We start from the raw sequence: 23,837 nt of genomic DNA, 5'->3' as shown, positions 1-23,837 counted from the left end.
ACGGATTTGGGGAGGGAACTTTCCGTCTTTCATCTTAGATTACAATCTCTATAAATATACATATACACTCGTTCTTTCTTGCCCATTTCCACTTCTCTCTCTCTCAAAATACTCTTGCTACTGCAGCTACTCTCTCTCTAAGCACTACCACGGATTTGGGGAGAGACTTTTCAACTTTCATCTTAGCTTTCTCTCTCTAGGTACTCTTGCTACTCTCTCTCTCTATGTACTACCACGGATTTGGGGAGGGACTTTCCAACTTTCATCTGAGATTACAATCTCTATAAATATACATATGCACTCGTTCTTTCTTGCCCATTTCCACTTCTCTCTCTCTAGCTACTTTCTCTCTTATCCCTCTACTTTCTCTCTACTTTCTCTCTTATGCCTCTACTTTCTCTCTCTAGCTACTTTCTCTCTAAGTACTCTTGCCGCGCTTGCGGCTCTTGTCTCTAGCTACTTCCTGTCTCTAAGTACTCTTGTCTCTAGCTACTTTCTCTCTCCAAGTACTCTTGCCACTCTCTCTCTACTTTCTCTCTCTAAATACTTTTGCCACTCTCTCTCTCTAAATACTCTTGCTACTCCTGCTACTCTCTCTCTCTCTCTCTCTCTCTCTCTCTAAGCACTACCACGGATTTAGGGAGGGACTTTCCAACTTTCATCTTAGATTACAATCTCTATAAATATACATATGCATTCGTTCTTTCTTGCCCATTTCCACTTCTCTCTCTCTTGCCACTCTCTCTCTCTAAGTACTCTTGCCACTCTCTCTCTCTCTCTCTAAATACTTTCTCTCTCTAAGTACTCCGGACTCATGGAAGGTCCAAGAAACTCGAGTTCGAGAAAGCGGAAAACGAGAGAGATGTCGAGAGGACAAGTCGTGCTTGCTCTCCCTGCTCCCAGTGTCCCTCTTCCGCCGCATCTCAGCACCACCGCCACCAAAATGGCAGGCAGTAGAGAGAAGCCGAAAGAAGTAGTGCTTGCTCACTCTGCTCCCAACGCCCCTCCACCACCGCTCCACACCACCACCAAAAGGGCAGGCACGAGAGAGAAACCAATAGTAGTGATTGATCATTGCGCTCTCAATGCATCTCCATCGCTACTCCACACCACCGCCACCAAAAGAGCAGGCATGAGAAAGAAGGCGAAAGAAGTAGCACTCGCTCTCTCCCCTGCCAATGCCCCTCCCCCGCTTCTTAAGTTCATGACGGCACGAAAAGTGACTGCACCCTTCGACCCAGACCACCACCCTCAAACCCCGCCAGTCTCGGCCAAAAGAGAACATGAAGAGGGAGCAGCGGCGCCGGCACTACAAGAAGCTGAAAAAAAGAAGCCGAGGTTGAAAGTGGTTGGCGTAAGAAGTAGCACTTGCTCTCTCCACACAACCGCCACCAAAAGGGCAGGTACGAGAAAGAAGGCGAAAGAAGTAGCACTTGTTCTCTCCCCTCCCATTGCCCCTCCACCACCGCTCAACATAACGACTGCACCAAAAGTGACTACAGCCTTCGACCCAGACCACCACCCTCAAACCCTACCGGTCTCGGCCAGAAGAGAACAAGAAGAGGGAGAAGAGGCGCCGGCACTACAAGAACCTGAAAAAAAGAAGCCGAAGTTGAAGGTGGTTGGCGTTCCTTTTTTGGACCCGGATGCTACGGAATCTTCCAGTGATGATGATTATACTCCACCAATTACTAATGGTCGTAAACGAAAAGAAGTTGAGATCGTTTACGAGATAAAATTACTGAGGAAAAACCCTATTTCAAAAACAAGAAGGAAGATAATAAAAGATCAGAAAAATGAGAAAGAACTTGTTGGTGAGAAGATCGTCATTAAGAAAGAAATTGGCTCGTCTTCTTGTGGTGAAAAGGTAAAAGAATCGTCGTCGACTTCATCAACGGCGGGTAAAAAGAAGACTACGACCAAGGGGAAGAATAAAACGGAGACGAAGAAGAAGAAGAAGACGACGGAGGTTGTTGATGTTTTGTGGGAAATTCCAGGGGAGATTCCCGACCTGGATTTACTGGAAAGAGAGAAAGATTGGCTTTTGTATAGGTTCTTTGACGGAGTTCCCGAATACTGTGAGGACATTCCGCCGGAGGTGAAGGTGATTAGATAACCTAAATTACTTTAATTTTTAAGTTTCTTTTTATTCAACTTTTAACAGTAGATTTATGTAGCTGGGTCTACCACGACGATCACAAACTCTTGTAATTAATTAATTTTTATGAATTCTGATGAATATTAAAATGATTTCGTGAGATGCATTCAGGGTTCTTATGGATTTAGGGTTCGTAACCAAGTGAAGGTTTGTAGCTGGTTATGCTATACTGATGATCATGTATGTGATTGGGTTTTGAATTCCATTGTATATGTTCTGAATATTAATTGTGATTATCTTAGGAATAATGAGTTTTTTTCTTCCTTTTCTTGCAACAATATTATGTATCGACTCTTGATTTTAACTTTAATCACGTGATGAGTGCTACAGAAACATGATATCTATTTCCTTTGCATTCAAAAATCCGTCCAATTGTTTGGGATGGAAATGAAATTTGATAAAATAACCAAATTTTTCATGATTTATACTCACAATCACATCGTACAAATTAAACATATTTTCTCTTGGGGGAAATATGTAAAAACTAAACAATGTCTAAGACTTCATCCGTAAGTCCTCAATCAAGCTTGAGATGGAATAGTCTCCTCTCCCCCTATACTTGAAAAAGAAAAAAGAAAAAAGAAATCCAAGAACTCGTTTCGAAGTGCTTTTATAATAACTAAGAAGCACCATATTTGGTGCTTCTTCAAAAAAAAAAAAACTTAAAGTTCTTTTGGAACCTAAAATCAATTTTACCAATAACAATTTTAATTTTTCAAAAATATTTCCAAATGAGCCTATCGAAATGAAATTTCAGTGTAATTGTTATTTGATGAGAATCAGAATGTCTTTATCCATGGCCCGCTTTTGAATTGGATTTTACGCCAAATCCAACAATCACGGTCCAACCAAACCAAACCAACAAAAATCAGCCCAATCGTTTCAGCCCAGAAACATAATCCGGTTCAGGATAATTCCACCCCAGATGGAATATGGTACTCCGAACATCCAAACAGACGGCTCCATACTCCATTGCAGTAAAGCTCGAAAGACCCGTGAAATCCTCACTCCGTTTCGGAGCTCTCGTGCTTCCCTCTCTTCGCTCACGGAGTAATCAAAGGTACCAAACGCTAAATCCTTTCATGTAATCTACACATACCCAAGCACTGAAATCAAATCATTGAAATTTGCTTACTTTCTGTTTGGTTGCCGGGAAAACGTGGGAAAATATGAAAAATTAAGACTTTGTGCAATGTAATTCCAACTGATTGGAACAGAATGCAGGCAAACATTTACTGTAATTGAACTCGACGCCAGTTAATTACTTGAACTAAAGTTTTGATTTTTTTTTTCCACCCATTTTCCTTCAATTTTAGGCTGCCAAGCAGAAGATTATTAATTTATTAGGTTAATTTTTTGCTGTAATTGTTGTTTTTACACTTGTTGCATTTTGATCACGTAATTTACACGGAGAAATGTGATAAGATGCAGTGCACTAACTAAGCTCAAAACAGTTAGTTGTGTGTAATTTATTTACTTTTTCCTAAATTTGTTTTTGGAAATAATCTTTTAGAAACCGAATTGTTCTTAAGTTCAATTTTATCTCAGATGCTATCTTTCGTTCTTTAGCTTGATGCAATAAATGCTTCATTTTGATCTCATATTTGAGTTTGGATATCATGATGTGGTTATTTTCATCGAATTTTGGATAGAGAAATGATTTCCGTACTCCCCTTAAAACAATTCGAAGGAGTGCGGGGAGGGAAAAAGGGAGTTGCGGAAATCATTTCCCTTGGATAGAACTTTTGAAGTTATTTTGTATATACCAAATTACTTCTACCAGATCTGCCAAACTATTGAACTTAGTGTAATTCACCAAAGAGGGGTTGGGGATGGGGGGATGGTTTTTTATGGTTATGATGAAATGTCATTTTGTAGGGAGGAAATGAGCAACCAAAACCCATCAAGTGGTGATCGGTTAAGGACAAGTTGGACCCCAGCAATGGAACGTTATTTTATTGATCTTATGTTAGATCAGGTTCATAGGGGCAATAGATTGGGCCATACATTCAACAAACAAGCTTGGAATGACATGTTGATGATGTTTAATGGCAATTTCGGGACTCCATATGATATGAATACCTTGAAAAGTCATTACACTAGTCTGTGGAGGCAATTTAACGACATAAAGAACCTTCTTGATCAGAATGGATTTTCATGGGATAACACACGGCAAATGGTGATTGCAGATAAATATGCTTGGGATGCCTATGTCAAGGTGCGCTGCTTACTTTATATGTACTTCTGAATTTTGTCCAATTGTGAAAAAATTTAATTAAAATAATGTCCATGCAGGTTCACCCAGATGCTCAGGTCTACAGAAACAAAGCTCTGATGACCTTCAATGATTTGTGTTTGATATATGCACATACGCAAGCAGATGGAAGATACAGCCTTTCAAGTCATGATATAGATTTTGATGACGAAATTCAGGGGATGATTGATGGTGTGTCTCTAAATCTGTTTTCTTGTTCCAATTTTCGACAAGGCCTTTTCTCAGTTATTTGGGGTACGCTACAAGAATCTTGAAACTACAATCAATTCTCTTCGGGACCATTTTTTATTTGCTTATTTATTTTGTTTTTATGGTTTAAAGGTGCTGGAATGATTAGCCCTACCCCTGCAAGTAAAGTGAAAAGAAATGCAGATTGGAAACCAGCCATGGACGAATTTTTTCTGAATCTGATGCTGGACCAACTTGAAAAAGGCAGTAAAATGAATAATACGTTCACAAAACAAGCTTGGAAAGACATGGTCACGTTGTTCAAAAAAAAGTTTGGCTCTCAATATCAAACAAGATTCTTGAAACAGCTTCATAAGAAACTGTTGAAGTACTATACTGATGTTAGAAGCTTACTTGCCAGAAAAGGATTTTATTGGGACACAAATCGACAAATGATTGTGGCTGATGATGATGTTTGGTGAAATTATATCCAGGTATTGTGCCTTCTATTTAATAGCATCCAGTTGTATACATTTTTACACGTCTTGTTGCTGATGTAGGCACTTCCAGTTGTATGATTTTTTACACTTGTTGCTGATGTAGGCACTTCCAGATGCACGTGTATATAGGAGGAAGCCCTTGCTGAACTATCAGGATTTGAACTCGATATATGCCAGTGAAATCAGCAATGGACTCCTTAATCATTTGGATCAAGGTACAAATTCTGGAGATGAATCTTACAGTGGGGGACTGGAGAGAATTAAGAATTTCGGTTATATAATGGTTTAGTTTCTGTAAAACTTGTAACACTGGTTGTTTAACCGAAAAAGAAAAAAGTAGCAATATCAGTTTGTCTTTGTATGGAAAAAGTAATAATTGACTCTGATTTTTACCGAATGGAACACACATAAGAGTGTAAACTGTGTTTAAGAAGTAACGTGTTGAAATTGTAAAGAGTGTATATTCGCACATATTACTCAGGAAAAAAAATCATGTTGAAAGCTGTGTTAAATGAATGAATTATTCAACAGTTACGTCTACTAATGGGTTCTATTAATCATGTAGATGAAGAAGAAAGGGAGGGCCAATCCTTTTCTTTTTCTGGTAATGGTCATTTGGCTTCCTTCGAGGATCTTGACAGTGAAGGCCTAGATTTTATGACAGGTGCCTTTCTTGTTCAACACTGAATGTTAGAATAATCTGTGCTGAACCTTATGACGAGTAAAATCTAAAGTTATGATATTTGCAGGGAGTAAAACGAGTAGAAATGCATCCTTAAACAGCTCGAGCTAGTCTGATGATAGGCGCCTCTTGTGTTTCATTAACCAGTACCATTTAGGCTGTACTTTCTTTCCTTAATAGTAAATAATCAGTCCACCACGATGACGTATTTTTGGAGAGCCTTGTTTCCATGCAGACAATTCATCTTGCTATGTGACGTCTTTTTTTTGGTATAATTCTTATCGGTTGAGGATTCCAATTTTCCATCATAAATGTTTCTCTGATTTTTCATGATCATTTTCCATATTCAGGTCTCCTAAATCCATACCATATAACTCTGAATTCAAAATTGTATAGAGTGGGTTTACAACCTGTGAATTGTTTGTGCATGTTTGCAATCATCTGTTAAAATGTAATTGCAAGGTCATTTAATTGCAACATTTTGGTGGATAGACGGAGAAGACATTCAGAGCCATGGACATGACATTTTTTCAAGGAAAGATTGGACACCTCCAATGGATCGTTATCTGATTGACCTTCTTCTGGAGCAACTGCAGAAAGCGAACAAGATTGATTACTCTTTGGACGACCAAGCGTGGGTAGATGTGCTTGTGTTATTCAAGGAAATATTTGGTTTACAATATGACAAAGATCTCTTGAGGAGTCGCTACAAAAGTTTAGAGAAGCAATACCACAATACAAGAGATCTTCTGGATCGGAGAGGGTTTTGGTGGGACGAAACACAGCAAATGGTCACAGCATATGATGATGTTTGGGATGCTTATATTAAGGTGCATAACCTATCTGTTTGAGTCTTAATCATTATTTTCTACAAGGGCTAACATATAGTTTCTGTAGGAATGCCCTGATACGGAAGCGTACAGAACGAAATCCAAGCCAAATTATAATGATTTGTGCTTGATTTATGGAAACTCAAATTTGGGGTAAAGATACAACCAATCAGGTCAAGCCATGGGCTGTAACGGTGATGGTCAGTTTGTGTTTGCTTTTGTCTTTCATTAACCAAGAATTCTTTTAATAATTTTGATGAATAAAAAAAATGAACCTTTTCCTTGTAAATGTATTGTTGTTCATTTCAAAACCAGCCAATTATAACTATAGCTATCACCGGAGAACTGATTGGACACCTCCAATGGACCGATATTTCATTGATCTAATGTTAGAGCAAGTTCGCAACGGAAGTATGGTTAACCAAAAATTCAGTAACCTAGCCTGGACTGATATGGTTTCTAAGTTCAGGGCACAATTTGGTTCCCAGCATGACAAAGATGTCTTGAAAAGTCCTTTTGGGGCCGTAGCTTTTGGGAAGTCGTTTTGTGGTGGTAGCTTTTGGAAGTCGTTTTGTGGTGGGAGCTTTTGGAGTAACCCAATTTCTTCGAAGAAAAAGAAGATTGTAAATGATTTGGTCGAACACACACTCTCTCTCTCTCTCTCCCTCCTCTTAGATTCTATTGAGTTGTTTTCTTGCCTATTTCCACTTTTCTCAAAACATGCGATTGCTACTTTCTCTCTCTTCTTAAATTCTATTGAGTTGTTTTCTTGCCTATTTCCACTTTTCTCAAAACATGCGATTGCTACTTTCTCTCTCTTCTTAAATTCTATTGGTTCTTGCCTATTTCCACTTTTCTCATTACGTGCACTTGCTACTCTCTCTCTGCTAGCAAAGCCCTAACATTATTTCCACTTTTCTCACTACATGCACTTGCTACTCTCTCTCTCTCCCTCTCTCTCTCTCTCTCTCCACTTAGATTACAATCTCTATACATTTGTTTTCTTGCCCATTCCCACTTTTCTCACTGCATGCACTTGCTACTTTCTCTCTCTCTCTCTCTCTCCTCTTTGATTACAATCTCTATAAATTTGTTTTCTTGCCCATTCCCACTTTTCTCACTACATGCACTTGCTACTCTCTCTCTCTGCTAGCACAGCCCTAACATTTCCAGATGGTTTCCTTTGTGGGCAAGGAATTCAACCCATTCCTGGTTGGATTTGGAAACCCTTAATCACTAATTTTCTCTCTCCTTAATCCCTTTTTTAAATTAAACCACGGATTTGGGGAGGGACTTCCATCTTTCATCGTAGATTACAATCTCTATAAATATACATGTACAGTCGTTTTCTTGCCCATTTCCACTTTTCTCATTACCTGCACTTGCTACTCTATCTCTAGCCACTTTCTTTCTCTCGTACTCCGGACTCATGGAAGGTTCAAGAAACTCGAGTTCCAGAAAGCAAAAAACGAGGGAGATGCCGAGAAGTCAAGTCGTGCTTGCTCTCCCCGCTCCCAGTGTCCCTTGTCCGCCGCATCTCAGCACACCACCAAAATGGCAGGCAGTAGAGAGAAGCCGAAAAAAGTAGTGCTTGCTCCACCGCCGCTCCACACCACCACCAAAAGGGCAGGCAGGAGAGAGAAACCAAAAGTAGTGATTGATCAATGCGCTCTCAATGCATCTCCATCGCTCCTCCACACCACCGCCACCAAAAGGGCAGGTACGAGAAAGAAGGCGAAAGAAGTAGCACTTGCTCTCTCCCCTCCCATTGCCCCTCCACCGCCGCTCAACATAACGACTGCACCAAAAGTGACTACAGTCTTCAACCCAGACCACCACCCTCAAACCCTGCCGGTCTCGGCCAGAAGAGAACAAGAAGAGGGAGCAGCAGCGCCGGCACTACAAGAACCTGAAAAAAATAAACCGAAGTTGAAGGTGGTTGGCGTTCGTTTTTTGGACCTGGATGCCATGAAATCTTCCAGTGATGATGATTATACTCCACCAGTTACTAATGGTCGTAAACGAAAAGAAGTTGAGATCGTTCACGAGATGAAGGTACTGGGGAAAAACCCTATTTCAAAGAGGTGTAAGACGCAAGAAACGACTACAAAAACAAGAAGGAAGATAATAAAAGATCAGAAAAATGATGAAGAACTTGTTGGCGAGAAGATCGTCATTAAGAAAGAAATTGGCTCGTCTTCTTGTGGTGAAAAGGTAAGCAAATCATCGTCGACTTCATCAACGGCGGGTAAAAAGAAGACTAAGACCAAGGGGAAGAAGAAAAAGGAGACGAAGAAGAAGAAGAAGATGACGGAGGTTGTTGATGTTTTGTGGGAAATTCCTGGGGAGATTCCCGACCTGGATTTACTGGAAAGAGAGAAAGATCGGCTTTTGTATAGGTTCTTTGATGGAGTTCCCGAATACTGTGAGGACATACCGCCGGAGGTGAAGGTGACTAGATAACCTAAATTACTTTAATTTTAAAAAGTTTCTTTTTATTGACCTTTTAACAGTAGATGTATGTAGCTGGATCTGCCACGACGATCAAAAACTCTTGTAATTAATTAATTTTGGATCCCTTAACTACTTTTTCCACCCTTGTTGATATTTTTTAATACTTAATTGGTATACTACTATTTAATCTTTCATATATACTCATCTGTATTTAATCTTTTATTAAATAGTAGAATACCAATTAAGTATTAAAAAATAAGGATGGGTTCAGGAAAAGTAGTTAAGGGTGTGTGAAAATCACAACCCTTAATTTTTACAAATTCTGATGAATATTTAAAATGATTTCGTGAGATGCATTCAGGGTTCTTATGGATTTAGGGTTCGTAACCAAGTGAAGGCTTGTAGCTGGTTATGCTATAATGATCATGTATTTAATTGGGTTTTGAATTACATTGTATATGTTCTGAATATTAATTGTTATTATCTTATGAATAATGAGTTTTTTTTTTCTTTTTTTGCAACAATATTATGTCTCAACTTTTGAGTTTAACTTTAATCACGTGATGAGTGCTATAGAAACATAATATTTATTTCCGTTGCATTCAAAAATCCATCCAACTGTTTGGGATGGAAATGAAATTTGATAAAATAGCCAAAATTTTCATGATTTATACTCACAATCACATCGTACAAATTAAACATATTTTCTCTCAGTGAGAAATCTGTAAAAACTAAACAATGTCTAAGACTTCATCTATAAGTCCTCAATGAAGCTTGAGATGGAATAGTCTCCTCTCCCCCTATACTTGAAAAAAAAAAAAAAATCTAAAAACTCATTTGGAAGTGCTTATAACTAAGAAGCATTAAATACGATGTTTCTTCCAAAAAACACTTAAAGTTCCTTTGAAACCTAAAATCAATTTTACCAATAACAATTCTAGTCATTTAAAAATACTTCCAAACGAGCCTATTGAAATTTCAATACAATTGTCATTTGACGCAAACCAGAATGTCTTTAGTCATGACCCCCTTTTGAATTGGATTTTAGGCCGAATCCAACAATCACGGTCCAACCAAACCAAACCAACAAAAATCAGCCCAATCGTTTCAGCCCAGAAACATAATCCGGTTCAGGATAATTCCACCCAGATCGAATATGGTACTCCGAGCATCATAACTGACGGCTCCATGCTCCATTGCACTAAAGCTCGAAAGACCCGTGAAATCCTCACTCCGTTTCGGAGCTCTCGTGCTTCCCTCTCTTCGCTCACAGAGTAATCAAAGGTGCCAAACCCTAAATCCTTTCATGTAATATACACATACACACATGCACGCACTGAAATCAAATCATTGAAATTTGCTTACTGTCTGTTTGGTTGCCGGGAAAACGTGGGAAAATATGAAAAATTAAGACTTTGAGCAATGTTATTCCAACTGATTGGAACAGAATGCAGGCAAACATTTACTGTAATTGAACTCGAGGCCAGTTAATTACTTGAACTAAAGTTTTGATTTTTTTTTTTCCACCCAATTTCCTTCAATTTTAGGCTGCCAATCGCAAGATTATTAATTTATTAGGTTAAATTTTTGCTGTAATTGTTGTTTTTACACTTGTTGCATTTTGATCACGTAATTTACACGGGGAAATGTGATAAGATGCAGTGCACTAACTAAGCTCAAAACAGTTAGTTATGTGTAATTAAATTTACTTTTCCTAAATTTGTTTTTGGAAATAATCTTTCTTTAGAAACCGAATCGTTCTTAAGTTCAATTTTATCTCAGATGCTATCTTTCGTTCTTTAGCTCAATACATTAAATGCTTCATTTTGATCTCTGATTTGAGTTTGAATATCATGATGTGGTTGTTTTCATCGAATTTTGGATAGAGAAATGATTTCCACACTCCCCTTAAACAATTCAAAGGAGTGCAGGGAGGGAAAAAGGGAGTTGCGGAAATCATTTCCCTTGGAGAGGACTTTTGAAGTTATTTTTTATATAAACAAATCACTTCTACCAGAACTGCTACACTATTGAACTTAGTGTAATTCATCGAAGAGGGGTTGGGGACGGGGGATGGTTTCATATGATTATGATGAAATGTCATTTTGTAGGGAGGAAATGAGCAACCAAAACCCGATAAGTGGTGATCGGTTAAGGACAAGTTGGACCCCAGCAATGGAACGTTATTTTATTGATCTTATGTTAGATCAGGTTCATAGGGGCAATAGATTGGGCCATACATTCAACAAACAAGCGTGGAATGACATGTTGATGATGTTTAATGGCAATTTCGGGACTCCATATGATATGAATACCTTGAAAAGTCATTACACTAGTCTATGGAGGCAATTCAACGACATAAAGAACCTTCTTGATCAGAATGGATTTTCGTGGGATAACACTCGGCAAATGGTGATTGCAGATAAATATACTTGGGACGCCTATGTCAAGGTGCGCTGCTTACTTTATACGTACTTCTGAATTTTGTCCAATTGTGAAAAAATTTAATTAAAATAATGTCCATGCAGGTTCACCCAGATGTTCAGGTCTACAGAAACAAGGCTCTGATGACCTTCAATGATTTGTGTTTGATATATGCACATACGCAAGCAGATGGAAGATACAGCCTTTCAAGTCATGATATAGATTTTGATGAAGAAATTCAGGGGATGATTGATGGTGTGTCTCTAAATCCTTTAACGACATACAGGATTGGTACATTTTTTCATACGCACTGAAATTTATTATTATAGTTTTAGTTTGTAATGGTTTTGTAACGTGCAGTCAGTACTTATGTTTGGCATTTAAGTCGTATCATTTTATTACAGAGAGTAATCATAAATCAGGGTCATACAAAATACCTAAAAGTAAATGCTTTATGAATAATCAGAAGATAGATGGAACTCTATCCTCTCTAGTAGTAACTTTAGTTGAGTTAAAGGAAAAAGCCCTTCCGTCTTAGTATTCCACATTCACAAGCATTATCTGTTTGTGATGAGTAAAATTTTCTTTTACTTATTGTACCAAAAAAAAATCTTTTTTCTTGTTCCAATTTTCGACAAGGCCTTTTCTCAATTATTTGGGGTAAGCTACAAGAATCTTGATCCTACAATCAATTCTCTTCAGGACTATTTTTTATTTGCTTATTTATTTTGTTTTTATGGTTTAAAGGTGCTGGAGTGATTAGCCCTACCCCTGCTAGTAAAGTGAAAAGAAATGCAGATTGGAAACCAGCCATGGATGAATTTTTTCTGAATCTGATGCTGGACCAACTTGAAAAAGGCAGTAAAATGAATAATACGTTCACAAAACAAGCTTGGAAAGACATGGTCACGTTATTCAAAAAAAAGTTTGGTTCTCACTATCAAACAAGGTTCTTGAAACAGCTTCATAAGAAACTGTTGAAGTACTATACTGATGTTAGAAGCATACTTGCCAGAAAAGGATTTTATTGGGACACAAATCGACAAATGATTGTGGCTCATGATGATGTTTGGGGAAATTATATCCAGGTATTGTGCCTTCTATTTAATAGCATCCAGTTGTATACATTGTTACACGGTCTTGTTGCTGATGTAGGCACTTCCAGTTGTATGATTTTTTACACTTGTTGCTGATGTAGGCACTTCCAGATGCACGTGTATATAGGAAGAAACCCTTGCTGAACTATCAGGATTTGAACTCGATATATGCCAGTGAAATGAGCGATGGACTCCTTAATCATTTGGATCAAGGTACAAATTCTGGAGATGAATCTTACAGTGGGGGACTGGAGAGAATTAAGAATTTCGGTTATATAATGGTTTAGTTTCTGTAAAACTTGTAACGCTGGTTGTTTAACTGAAAAAGAAAAAAGTAGCAATATCAGTTTGTCTTCGTATGGAGAAAGTAATAATTGACTCTGCTTTTTACCGAATGGAACACACATAAGAGTGTAAACTGTGTTTAAGAAGTAACGTGTTGAAATTGTAAAGAGTGTATATTCGCACATATTACTCAGAAAAAAAAATCATGTTGAAAGCTGTGTTAAATGAATGAATTATTCAACAGTTATGTCTACTAATGGGTTCTATTAATCATGTAGATGAAGAAGAAAGGGAGGGCCAATCCTTTTCTTTTTCTGGTAATGGTCATTTGGCTTCCTTTGAGGATCTTGACAGTGAAGGCCTAGATTTTATGACAGGTGTATTTCTTGTTCAACACTGAATGTTAGAATAATCTGTGCTGAACCTTATGACGAGTAAACTCTAAAGTTATGATATTTGCAGGGAGTAAAACGAGTAGAAACGCGTCCTTAAACAGCTCGAGCTAATCTGATAATAGGCGCCTCTTGTGTTTCATTAACCAGTACCATTTAGGCTGTACTTTCTTTCCTTAATAGTAAATAATCAGTCCACCATGATGACGTATTTTTGGAGAGCCTTGTTTCCATGCAGACAATTCATCTTGCTATGTGACCTCTTTTTTTGGTATAGTTCTTATCGGTTGAGGATTCCAATTTTCCATCATAAATGTTTCTCTGATTTTTGATAATCATTTTCCATATTCAGGTCTCCTAAATCTATACCATATAACTCTGAATTCAAAATTGTCTAGAGTGGGTTTACAACCCGTGAATTATTTGTGCATGTTTGCAATCATCTGTTAAAATGTTATTGCAAGTGCATTTAATTGCAACATTTTGGTGGATAGACGGAGAAGACATTCAGAGCCATGGAAATGACATTTTTTCAAGGAAGGATTGGACACCTCCAATGGATCGTTATCTGATTGACCTTCTTCTGGAGCAACTGCAGAAAGCGAACAAGATTGATTACTCTTTGGACGACCAAGCGTGGGTAGATGTGCTTGTGTTATTCAAGGAAAGATTTGGTTTACAATACGACAAAGATCTCTTGAGGAGTCGCTACAAAAGTTTAGAGAAGCAATACCACGATACAAAAGATCTTCTGGATCGGAGAGGGTTTTGGTGGGACGAAACACAGCAAATGGTCACAGCATATGATGATGTTTGGGATGCTTATATTAAGGTGCCTAACCTATCTGTTTGAGTCTTAATCATTATTTTCTACAAAGGCTAACATATAGTTTCTGTAGGAATGCCCTGATACGGAAGCGTATAGAACGAAATCCAAGCCAAATTATAACGATTTGTGCTTGATTTATGGAAACTCAAATTTGGGGGAAAGATACAACCAATCAGGTCAAGCCATGGGCTGTAACGGTGATGGTCAGTTTGTGTTTGCTTTTGTCTTTCATTAACCATGAATTCTTTTAATATATTTTGATGAATCAGAAAAATGAACCTTTTCCTTATACATGTATTGTTGTTCATTTCAAAACCAGCCAATTATAACCATAGCTATCACTGGAGAACTGATTGGACACCTCCGATGGACCGATATTTCATTGATCTAATATTAGAGCAAGTTCGCAACGGAAGTATGGTTAACCAAAAATTCAGTAAACTAGCCTGGACTGATATGGTTTCTAAGTTCAGAGCACAGTTTGGTTCCCAGCATGACAAAGATGTCTTAAAAAGTCGTTTTGTGAATTTGAGGAAACGATTCAATGACATGAAAACTCTACTTGACCAGAGTGGGTTTACTTGGGATGAAATGCAGCAGAGGATAACTGCTGATGGTGATCTTTGGGATGCTCATGTCAAGGTTCGTCTTTGATTGATTTGTTGATTGAAAAGAATTGTAGGTCTATAACAGGCTAGCAGCTTACATGTACTTGTGCAGGTGCGCCCTGATGCACGATCATACCGCAATAGAACCCTACCAAATTTCAATGATTTGTGCTTGATATATGGAAATGAAGACAGTCTTAAAAGGGAGAGTTCATCTAATCACTCTATGGATGCCGAGGATGATGATCCGAGAGTTAATGTTGGTACGTGGCCCCTGCTCTCTCTCAATAAAACTGGTTTTACATTCAATGAAAACCTTGGGCCTGGATGATTGTGTCATTCAGTAAAAATTTGGACGTTGTCGTGACAGATTTTCTGAAAAATCAGTTTCTCATCTTGATGCAAGAGTATGTCAGAATTTTCTCAATAGCAACCATTTTGCAGGGGATGAAACTCAGCAGACAATATTCGCAGAAGTTGACGATGTCTGGGATGCTTATGTGAAGGTACATGTTTTTCTCGCTAACTGCTGCCCAGGACAAAAGGAGTTTCCCTGTTCTAAATTTCTAGTACTAATTACACCCTCCTCAACATTTCATGGAGGAACAGTATGATGCATTGCATGCGCATGTTTTGTATGTGCGAGTGTTTTGAGTGTTGAATGATTCATGAGTAGCTTCGGGCTCAGGAGAGACCTACCCTATTTGGTGACGTTATTAACGTGTGTATCTTTCATGTCAATGTTTTATTTTTTCAGGATCACCCATATCAACCTGCATATGGAAATAGCATCTTGGACTACAATGATTCGACTATGATAAATGGCAATGGAGTTGCTGATGGAAGATCAAGTTATTTGAGTACGGAAATGGGGAAAACGGGATTTTATATGACCTTTGGTGGCTTGCAATCCCGAACCATGGACTATGAAACATCGATTCAGCGAAAGAAGCGAAAACCAACAGCTTCATCCACCTCAGCTAGCAAGAGAGTTCAAAGAACCATCAAGGAGGAGGTACAAGAAACCTTAGATGAGAAACCACATAGAGTAAACGGGTTCGTCGGCAATGAAGAGGACAAAGACTGCTGCTCGATAGAACGCATTGTTGATGCACTTGAAACGGTACCTGACATGAATGATGAGCTCTTCTTGGAAGCTTCTCAGATTCTAGAAGACGAGAGGAAGGCGAAGATGTTTGTGGCTATGGATGTAACAGCCCGACAGAAATGGTTATTCAGAAAACTCCGCCAGTAGATCCTAGGAAACTCTTGCCTTGTGTTTTTTGGTCGTATAAATTAGACAAAGATGAGCTTGTGTATATTCAATTTGGTAGCATTCTCTCTCTCTCTCTCTCTCTCTCTCTCTCTCTCTCTCCACAAACCATTTGCCACCTATCAAATGATCAAAATTACTCGTATCAAACGGAAAGAAAGTTACTGTTTCACCCAAAAATTGTTAATGTTTGATCCTCTCTGAATCTTTTCCATTAAATTATTATTCTTTGAGTGAGTATTTCTAAGATAATACTTGGCTCATCTCCCGCTCAAAATTCTTTGTTTCTGATTTATCGAATTTTGTGTTTATGATTAGAATTGTTTATATTATAAATTATTTTATAAAAAAATGTCTGTTAAAAATCAATTAAAAAACTAAAGTTGTTTAGTTATCAAATTGTATAAGAACAGAAGGATAGAAATGGTAAAAGTTTTACGAACTGTGTATCTATTGACTTTAATCTCAACTCATTTTTTAAAGATGATATTTATGTAGTTTTATCATATGAACTGTTCGAATTAAACCATAAAATTCTATGAATCAGACATGAAGTATTTTGAGTAGGGAAAGGGATCGGATCCCTTCCATCAAGTTTACAAATTTGGACTCTTGAAATTTGATCCAACAGTTAAAATAGGGATTATTTCAAAAATTATAATAACTTTAGTCGTTAGATCAAATTTTAAAGACCTGAATTAGTGGAAGAAATCCAGAGAAAATCATTTCCTTTGAGTAGAAACTCAAACCCAAAATTGCTCATAATTCTATTCAATTCAGTGAACAGCGTGAGACCAAGGCAGATGGACAAAAGTCGGATCCGAATTCTGAAATCACACAGACAAACACACACTCGCTCTAAAAACTTGACAGAAAGATTGGAGCTTTTTGCTTGCTAAATGGCATGGCCATCTCTCTCTCCTCCTCTTTCAAAACCTGCATTCTCTCACTCTCTCTCCTCTCCTTCTTCCTCTTCTTCCTCCTCACAACCCCAACTCCCAATTCCCCAAACTACCCTTACCCATCTCCCATAACCCTCCACAGGTCCCTCATCGCCACCGCAGCAAAAACCCCACCTTGCTCCTCCGCCGCGGTAACCCACTCCGATGGCCTCTTCAACTACCTCTACCTCCACTTCTGCCTCTTCCGCCAAAACCCATTTCTCTCTCTCTCCTCCCTCTCTCTCATCCTCCTCCTCCTCTTCCACATCCTCATCAAAACAGCCCAGGATCACTTCTCTCTCGTCACCACCAAGCTCGTTTTTGCCCTCGATTTGACCCCCAGCATGGCCGCCGTCACCCTCCTCGCGCTCGGAAACGGCGCCCCTGACGTCTTTGCCTCGATCGCGGCGGTCCGGACGGGGCAGTACCGAACGGGGTTCGGCGCGATTCTGTCCGCCGGCACTTTCGTGTCGGCGTTCGTGGTGGGGTTTGTGGCGATTTACGCCGCGCCCTTTCCGCTCAAACCGGCGCCGTTTGTGAGGGACGTGATGTTTTATCTGACGGCGGCGCTGTTCTTGTTCTATGTGTATCTGAGCGCCGAGATTTATCTGTGGCAAGCGGTCGGGTTTGTTGGGTTTTACTTATTTTTTGTTGGGTTGGTGTTTTGGATGGATTTGGGAATGGGAGGAGGAGGAAAGGAGAGCAGAGTTGAGGCGGGCTCGGTCGGAGACATTGAAATTCAGAGGGGTTTGGTTGCACCAGATTCCAGGATCGGACATGTTTTGGAGAGTTCAGAGGATCGGAAGGGGAGTTTCGGAGTTGGGAGAGCTCTTGGAATGGTATGTTTTCGGATAAATTTGCGTTCTTTTTTGTGCTTGGTCTGCTAAAGTTTGGGTACATTGTGTGTTGTATGCAATTTATCTGTTTCTATGTTTGGTTTTCATTCAATGCAATGCTCTGATGGATAGTTGTTAAACTTCTAGTATTAGTGGCAATGGTTGTTAAAGGTTTCGAGAATTAGATAAAACACTCCGCTTGTTGATTGGTTAGTAATGTAATGCTCTGAGAAAATTTACTTGATGGAGGAATATAGGTTGTGTTGAATGAAATCAATGCAGCTTGTTAATTAGCTACACAGTTTGAATTTCTATGTGCTAGTTATGGTTTCCTTCTTGAGTATTTCACACATTGGAACAAACAGTTTCGGTAGCTGAATGTAGGTGAAAGTTTCGAACTTCTTATGGATTCACTTTGTAGAAGCATATAATAATTGAGAAACGAAATGATAATTTAGATTGTATAGGCGTGCCATTTAATTTAGTTCTGAATTTACTAGGAATCATTTTTTTTAGGTATGCTTCATCACGAGGTCTATAGGATTTAATGAACCTTTGATATAGTCGATGATAAATCCGATCTCACAGCCCTGGTCAGATGTAGCTTCTCCTTGTCTTAGTAGAGGAATATGGCTAAGTTGTAGGTGTGCCTAAAATCCTTGAGATTAAAATTTTGGGCATGTGAAATGGATGACATTGGTGAGAAGTGGAGATCTTCGAGAGTTGGATATCACGTGTGTATATATATATATATATATATATCAACGTCAATGCACATAAGTAGAAAAGCTTATTCTTTGAGCGAGACAAGAGAATTCTTGACGTGTGATATTAATTGTAGAAGCATGCGCATGGAGTTTCACTGTGTCTTGGCATAAGCTGCATATTTCCTTATGAAATCTCTTTTAAATCCTGAACTGGGAAAAACCCAAAAAGCATGTAATTTATATTCTGAATTTCTGATAGAGCTCGCTTTTCCTGTGTACAATTTTGTCGGCTAACTTTCTTCTTTGGAAATTTGCACTAGTTAACTCTCTTTATTTCTTATACAGATCTCGAGAGCATGGGAGATTCCCATCTCATTTCTTTTGAAGCTCACAATTCCCCAAGCTTCACCTTCCGAATGGAGCAGATTCTACATGTCAGCCAATATTGCTCTTTGCCCTCTCGCGCTGCTATATGCTTGCAACTCATTCATGCCATTTAATCACCCCGTTGTCTTTCTCCTTTCAAACACCCATTTGCCCCTATGGCTTGTAATCCTCTTGGCAAGCTCCTCCCTCGCACTTCTTCATTATGCAGTAGAAAAAGAGCCCCCCAAAACCGAGCAACTGCCTGTATTGCTTATAGCATTTGTTATGAGTGTCTTTTGGATATCCACGACTGCTGGTGAATTGCTGAACTGCCTCGCTGCACTCGGAACACTTCTAGAGTTGCCGCCTGCTCTTCTTGGGCTCACAGTTCTTGCATGGGGAAATTCAGTTGGGGATCTTGTTGCTGATGTTGCAGTTGCCAAGGCTGGCCACCCTGCAATGGCCATGGCTGGATGTTTTGCTGGGCCAATGTTTAACATGCTCATTGGACTTGGAACTGCCTTGGTTATACAGACATATGATGTCTATCCCGAGGCATATGAGCTTCAGTTCCATGTGGGTATAGTGATTGCATTTGTTTTCTTGCTTCTGAGCCTGATGGGGTCTCTATTGGTGATTACATGGTGCAGATTTCGGGTGCCTAGGTTCTGGGGATTCTGTCTTGTTGGTCTCTATGTTGTTTTTATGGCAGTTAGTTTGGTAATCGCCAAATTTACAGGGTGATTCCAAGTTCATTTATATTGGATCCTCCATTGGAAAAATACAACAAACCAGGGAAGATATGGAGCTACCACGTGTAATCTCGAGCTTGATCATGCTAACTCTGACCTGGATGGATTGTGTATATCATACGAGCATCATTCATCGAAAAATTTCGGAAAGAAGTCGTGGATCAAAAGGTACACTGCATTTTGAAGAATCAACAACCCTTTTTCGAGTCTTTCCTGCCTGGATGAAAGCGATCTGCAGCTTATAGGTTCAATTGGTTTTTTGTTTCGACATTTGATAGATGATATTTTTTTGGACTGCTAGAAGTGTTATGGCATAAAAGGCTTTGGGTAGTGCCGGAATTATGGCTCTTGTACCACTTGTAACATTACTAAATGTGGCAATGGCAATTTACACTGCAAACCAATTGTGTTTGCAAACTGCACAAAGTTGTCTATACGCGTTCATGAACCATCTCGATGCTAAATTCTCTGTTGCAGCCAAGACATAGTTACGCTAATGTCACTCGTCTAATATAATAGACGTTTGGCATGTGGTGAATCAATGACGAGAGATTGAGAGAGCATATCTCCAGTTCCATCATCAATGGGGAAAATATCAAAACAAGCATTTGCGTGAACTATGATTTTTACAACAAAAGTTAAAATGTCCTCGGGTTTGAATTCCCTTGCAAATCATATTATGTGGGACCAAATGATTAGAATTAAATAAAGGTAACTTTAACAAAAAATTTCCGATACTATTCACTTTAACGAAAAATCATATTTTTTACACTAAAAAATCAATCCAATTACTATTCACTTTATCCTTGATTTTGTCCTTATCGTTAAAATTCAAAATTTTCAAATCTTTTTCATTAGTTTTTTTTTAAATAAATTGAATGATAGTACAAGATTCACATTAACGTAGGAATGAGATTGAAAGACTTTTATTCAGGTGGGTGTTTGTACTACAAAAATCAAATTGAACAATAATACAATACGAGACAAAGCCAAATTTGTCAACTTCTTTCCTATCTTTCCAAAATTGCTAAATAAGGAAGAGAATCCTCACCTAAGCTCAGGATGGGGATCATCCTGATCAGCTCATCTGGCCGTTCAAATTTAATCCAACGGTTGTAATTATTATAACTTTTAGAATGTTCTCCTGTTTTGAGCCGTTGAATTAAAGTTGAACAGCCCAGATGGGCTAGTCAGGAGGATCCTCTTCTGTTAAATAACATCCCAATTTAATTATTTCCAACTTCCTATAGTAGGGTCGGGATTCTCTCAGGATCCCTTCCATCTAGATCCTTCAATTCTATGCGTTCTTCGATGAGTACTTGTTCCGGTTGCCAACCCACCACATCCAAACCATCATCTTCCGGCTTCTAGCTACCCTAAACTAGCACAAAGTCCACCCATATAGAAAGAGAAGAGAGTCGGAAAAGAGAGAATGAGAAGGGGGAAGAAGATGCATAGGAAAAAGCCAAAGAAATATGATTAATTCATGACCGTTTGATGTTCGGTTGAAAGAACACGATTGAAAAATCCGAAAAATCTAAATGGAAGGGATCCGTATATTATTATTTTGAATTAAATATTTCGTAAAAAAACCTCAGGTAAACAAAACTTAAGAAGCCATAGATCTGGTCACAATCAGAGACTCCCGAAAAAGTAGACCGATCCCCTCCACGTATCCATCGGGCACCAAAAGACCAATTGGCCCTAACAGTAAAATGTCAACTTCCACCGAGGGCAAAACCGTCAAATGAAAAAACAAATCCCATAAAAGTCCAGTATTCTGACAAATGTTAAGTCAGAATCCAACACTTCCTCGCAGCTTTTGTTCTTCCTTTTTTAGGTTTGTGTTCTGAAACATCATCCACCATTACCAAAAAAAACTATAAAAAAATAATCATATGCCCAAGAATCTTCCACAAATCCTAGGAATTTCTCCGTACGATTAATTTCCCAGGACAGAAAAAAAAAAAATAATAAAAAAGTTTCAGACTTTCTCTCTCATTGCCCAGATGGATGTTTTCGAGTCTCTCTTTTCTGAAGGAATTTTCGTTTTTTTTTTCAGGTGCTCGATAATCTCCAATCCTCTGCAGAAGCAGCGCCCACCGCCTGTTTGATAAAAGGTACCGGAGAAACGCGCACGGCTACCACACACCGTTTTCTTGGTTTGCTCTGCGTTGTGTATATGTGTGTGAGCTTGTGTGTGATGGGTTGGTCTTAGATTGTCAAATGGGCCATCTTTGTTCCCTCCCCATGTAACATTTTTGTTTTCTGGATGTGGGTTTTGAATTTTCTGCATTTTTGTTGTTGTTATATATCAGAGATCGAATTTTGGTTTTTGTAAACGGTGGGATTCTGTTTTGCATGATTGTTGTTGGTGGAAACTGTTTTTGCCTGATTGCGTGATCATATCTCGAGCGTTTCGACCTCGAATTATAGTTTCCATGGCATTTTATTCTCATTTTTCTGGGTTTTTTTTTCTCTCTTTTTTCTCTTGAACTTATTGTTATTTAATCTGGGGCTGGTACCGAGGTAGAAAACTCTCATTTTTCTACAGATCACAGAATCAAATTAGGTGGATCCTATTTCGAGTAGTAACGAGATGGCGGGATGCGAATCTCGTTGATTTTCTGTAGATTTTTGGTTGCAAGATTGCATTTAGAGACCCCTTCATGCAGTGAATTGATGAGTTTTTCTGTTTCTGCTGGAAGGTTAGGCCTGCTTAGTCTGAAAAATGAGGAGATTCGAATGAATGAATATTCTTTGATCCTTGATTGTCTAAAGAGGGAAAACAAAGAACGAGAGGACAAACTGTTTAGATTTATCTGCAACGTAATACAAGATGGATCGGTTGGAATTAATCATTCATTGTGTGTGAAAGGGAGATCTTTTCGTATGTGAGGAGTATATAGTAAGTAACTAGTAGGTTTCTGAAGCAGACACCTTTTCCGTCCTTTGTTTCAATCAGGGCCGATTTGCAAAGTTCAACCAGGATGGATCCGCAAGGGCATCACCAACCCCAATCTATGGGGATGGTAGGTAGTGGAGCTCAGTTGACATACGGTTCTAACCCGTATCAGCATAATCAAATGGTCGGGAGCCCAAATCCGGGGTCAGTTGCCGCAACAGTGGGAGCTATGCAATCCGCTAGTCAATCACCTGGAGCTCAGCTTGCGCAGCACCAGCTTGCTTATCAGCATATCCACCAGCAGCAGCAGCAACAACTTCAGCAGCAGCTGCAAACTTTCTGGACAAATCAGTATCAAGAAATCGACAAGGTGACAGATTTCAAGAACCATAGCCTTCCCCTAGCAAGGATCAAGAAGATTATGAAGGCCGATGAGGATGTGAGAATGATATCAGCCGAGGCACCTGTGATATTTGCCAGGGCATGTGAAATGTTCATATTGGAATTGACATTGCGGTCGTGGAATCACACGGAAGAGAATAAGCGGAGGACACTCCAGAAGAATGACATTGCAGCTGCAATCACAAGGACAGATATCTTTGATTTCTTGGTGGACATTGTGCCAAGAGAGGATCTGAAAGATGAAGTCCTTGCATCGATTCCGAGGGGTACAGTGTCTGTTGGGGGGCCTGATGATGCACTTCCATACTGCTATATGCCGCCTCAGCACGCACCTCAGGTGGGGGATCCCGGGATGATTATGGGTAAGCCTATGATGGATCCGTCTATGTATGCCCAACAGTCTCACCCCTACATGACCCAGCCAATGTGGCAGCAGGCACCGGACCAGCAGCAGTCGCCATCAGATCATTAGCGGGCGCAACATGGAAGCGGAAGAGTAGTAAGTTCCTTTGTTTTGTTCTCCAGCCTTGTGATTGAAAGCTGAGAAAAAGCGAAGTGCAGTTTGATGTGTTCAAACTTTGGGAGTTTTTGTAATTATAATGCAATTTCTTGCCTTTTACGCTTAACATCTGGTATCTGTCTCGTATACTCTTGGCCGTAAAACAATATCGTCGACGATGATGAAGGTTGCGAACTGATTTTTGTCAACTCTTTTATAGCAAAAGAAGAATTATTATGACTTAGCTTATATGCCGTTTTCGACGATTTAGCTAGTATTTGGTGATGATCATCGTGCCTTTCTTGTGATGTAATAAGATCCTGCAGGGTGCAATGGAGCTTTTGATGTCATTTGTTGACTGTTTTTTGCATAAATTTGTATTCCCTTTTGCAAAAATCTGTTTCAATTGATTCATTTGCAGCTCACATAAAGATAGTCCTCATGGTTTTAATCA

At 39.1% G+C, this 23,837-nt stretch overlaps 3 protein-coding genes and 2 pseudogenes across 9 annotated transcripts; all 5 read left to right on the top strand.

Annotated features, from left to right (window-relative positions):
- The first annotated feature begins 3,064 nt into the window (after nucleotides 1-3,064).
- On the top strand, nucleotides 3,065-7,846 carry LOC148697637 (uncharacterized; annotated as a pseudogene). The gene is made up of 10 exons (XR_015961189.1): nucleotides 3,065-3,218; nucleotides 4,037-4,376; nucleotides 4,454-4,604; nucleotides 4,755-5,095; nucleotides 5,205-5,316; nucleotides 5,667-5,765; nucleotides 6,276-6,613; nucleotides 6,681-6,813; nucleotides 6,929-7,236; nucleotides 7,787-7,846. The product of XR_015961189.1 is annotated as an uncharacterized LOC148697637 (transcript).
- On the top strand, nucleotides 7,177-9,219 carry LOC148697636 (uncharacterized). The gene has a single exon (XM_088693032.1). The coding sequence runs from the start codon at nucleotides 8,168-8,170 to the stop codon at nucleotides 9,074-9,076; it is 909 nt and encodes a 302-aa protein (XP_088549158.1). The 5' UTR covers nucleotides 7,177-8,167; the 3' UTR covers nucleotides 9,077-9,219.
- A 928-nt stretch (nucleotides 9,220-10,147) lies between these two features.
- LOC137722928 (uncharacterized) lies at nucleotides 10,148-16,155 on the top strand. Of its 5 annotated transcripts, none has more exons than XM_068462055.2 (12): nucleotides 10,148-10,351; nucleotides 11,179-11,518; nucleotides 11,596-11,746; nucleotides 12,239-12,579; nucleotides 12,690-12,801; nucleotides 13,152-13,250; nucleotides 13,760-14,097; nucleotides 14,165-14,297; nucleotides 14,414-14,736; nucleotides 14,815-14,965; nucleotides 15,147-15,208; nucleotides 15,460-16,155. In XM_068462055.2, exons 2-12 carry the CDS (start codon nucleotides 11,186-11,188, stop codon nucleotides 15,955-15,957), a joined length of 2,541 nt encoding a protein of 846 aa, XP_068318156.2. In that variant the 5' UTR covers nucleotides 10,148-10,351; nucleotides 11,179-11,185; the 3' UTR covers nucleotides 15,958-16,155. The 5 variants fall into 5 exon arrangements, with proteins under 5 accessions (XP_068318156.2, XP_088549157.1, XP_088549153.1 ...); XM_088693027.1 differs by having other exon boundaries at nucleotides 10,213-10,351; nucleotides 11,596-11,782; XM_088693028.1 differs by lacking the exon at nucleotides 10,148-10,351 and adding an exon at nucleotides 10,459-10,534 and having other exon boundaries at nucleotides 11,596-11,782.
- A 538-nt stretch (nucleotides 16,156-16,693) lies between these two features.
- On the top strand, nucleotides 16,694-20,003 carry LOC137723026 (cation/calcium exchanger 5). The gene is made up of 2 exons (XM_068462180.2): nucleotides 16,694-17,755; nucleotides 18,805-20,003. The coding sequence occupies exons 1-2, from the start codon at nucleotides 16,880-16,882 to the stop codon at nucleotides 19,567-19,569; spliced, it is 1,641 nt and encodes a 546-aa protein (XP_068318281.1). The 5' UTR covers nucleotides 16,694-16,879; the 3' UTR covers nucleotides 19,570-20,003.
- A 1,284-nt stretch (nucleotides 20,004-21,287) lies between these two features.
- LOC137723737 (nuclear transcription factor Y subunit C-3 pseudogene) lies at nucleotides 21,288-23,741 on the top strand (annotated as a pseudogene). The gene is made up of 3 exons (XR_015961860.1): nucleotides 21,288-21,417; nucleotides 21,640-21,697; nucleotides 22,543-23,741. The product of XR_015961860.1 is annotated as a nuclear transcription factor Y subunit C-3 pseudogene (transcript).
- Nucleotides 23,742-23,837: the final 96 nt, after the last annotated feature.

This window comes from Pyrus communis, chromosome 4, assembly GCF_041283825.1.
Source record: "Pyrus communis isolate YQ-2024b chromosome 4, ASM4128382v1, whole genome shotgun sequence".
NCBI classification, from domain to species: Eukaryota; Viridiplantae; Streptophyta; class Magnoliopsida; order Rosales; family Rosaceae; genus Pyrus; species Pyrus communis.
Note: the sequence above shows the minus strand (reverse complement) of the source record. Positions and strands in the feature narration are given on the sequence as shown.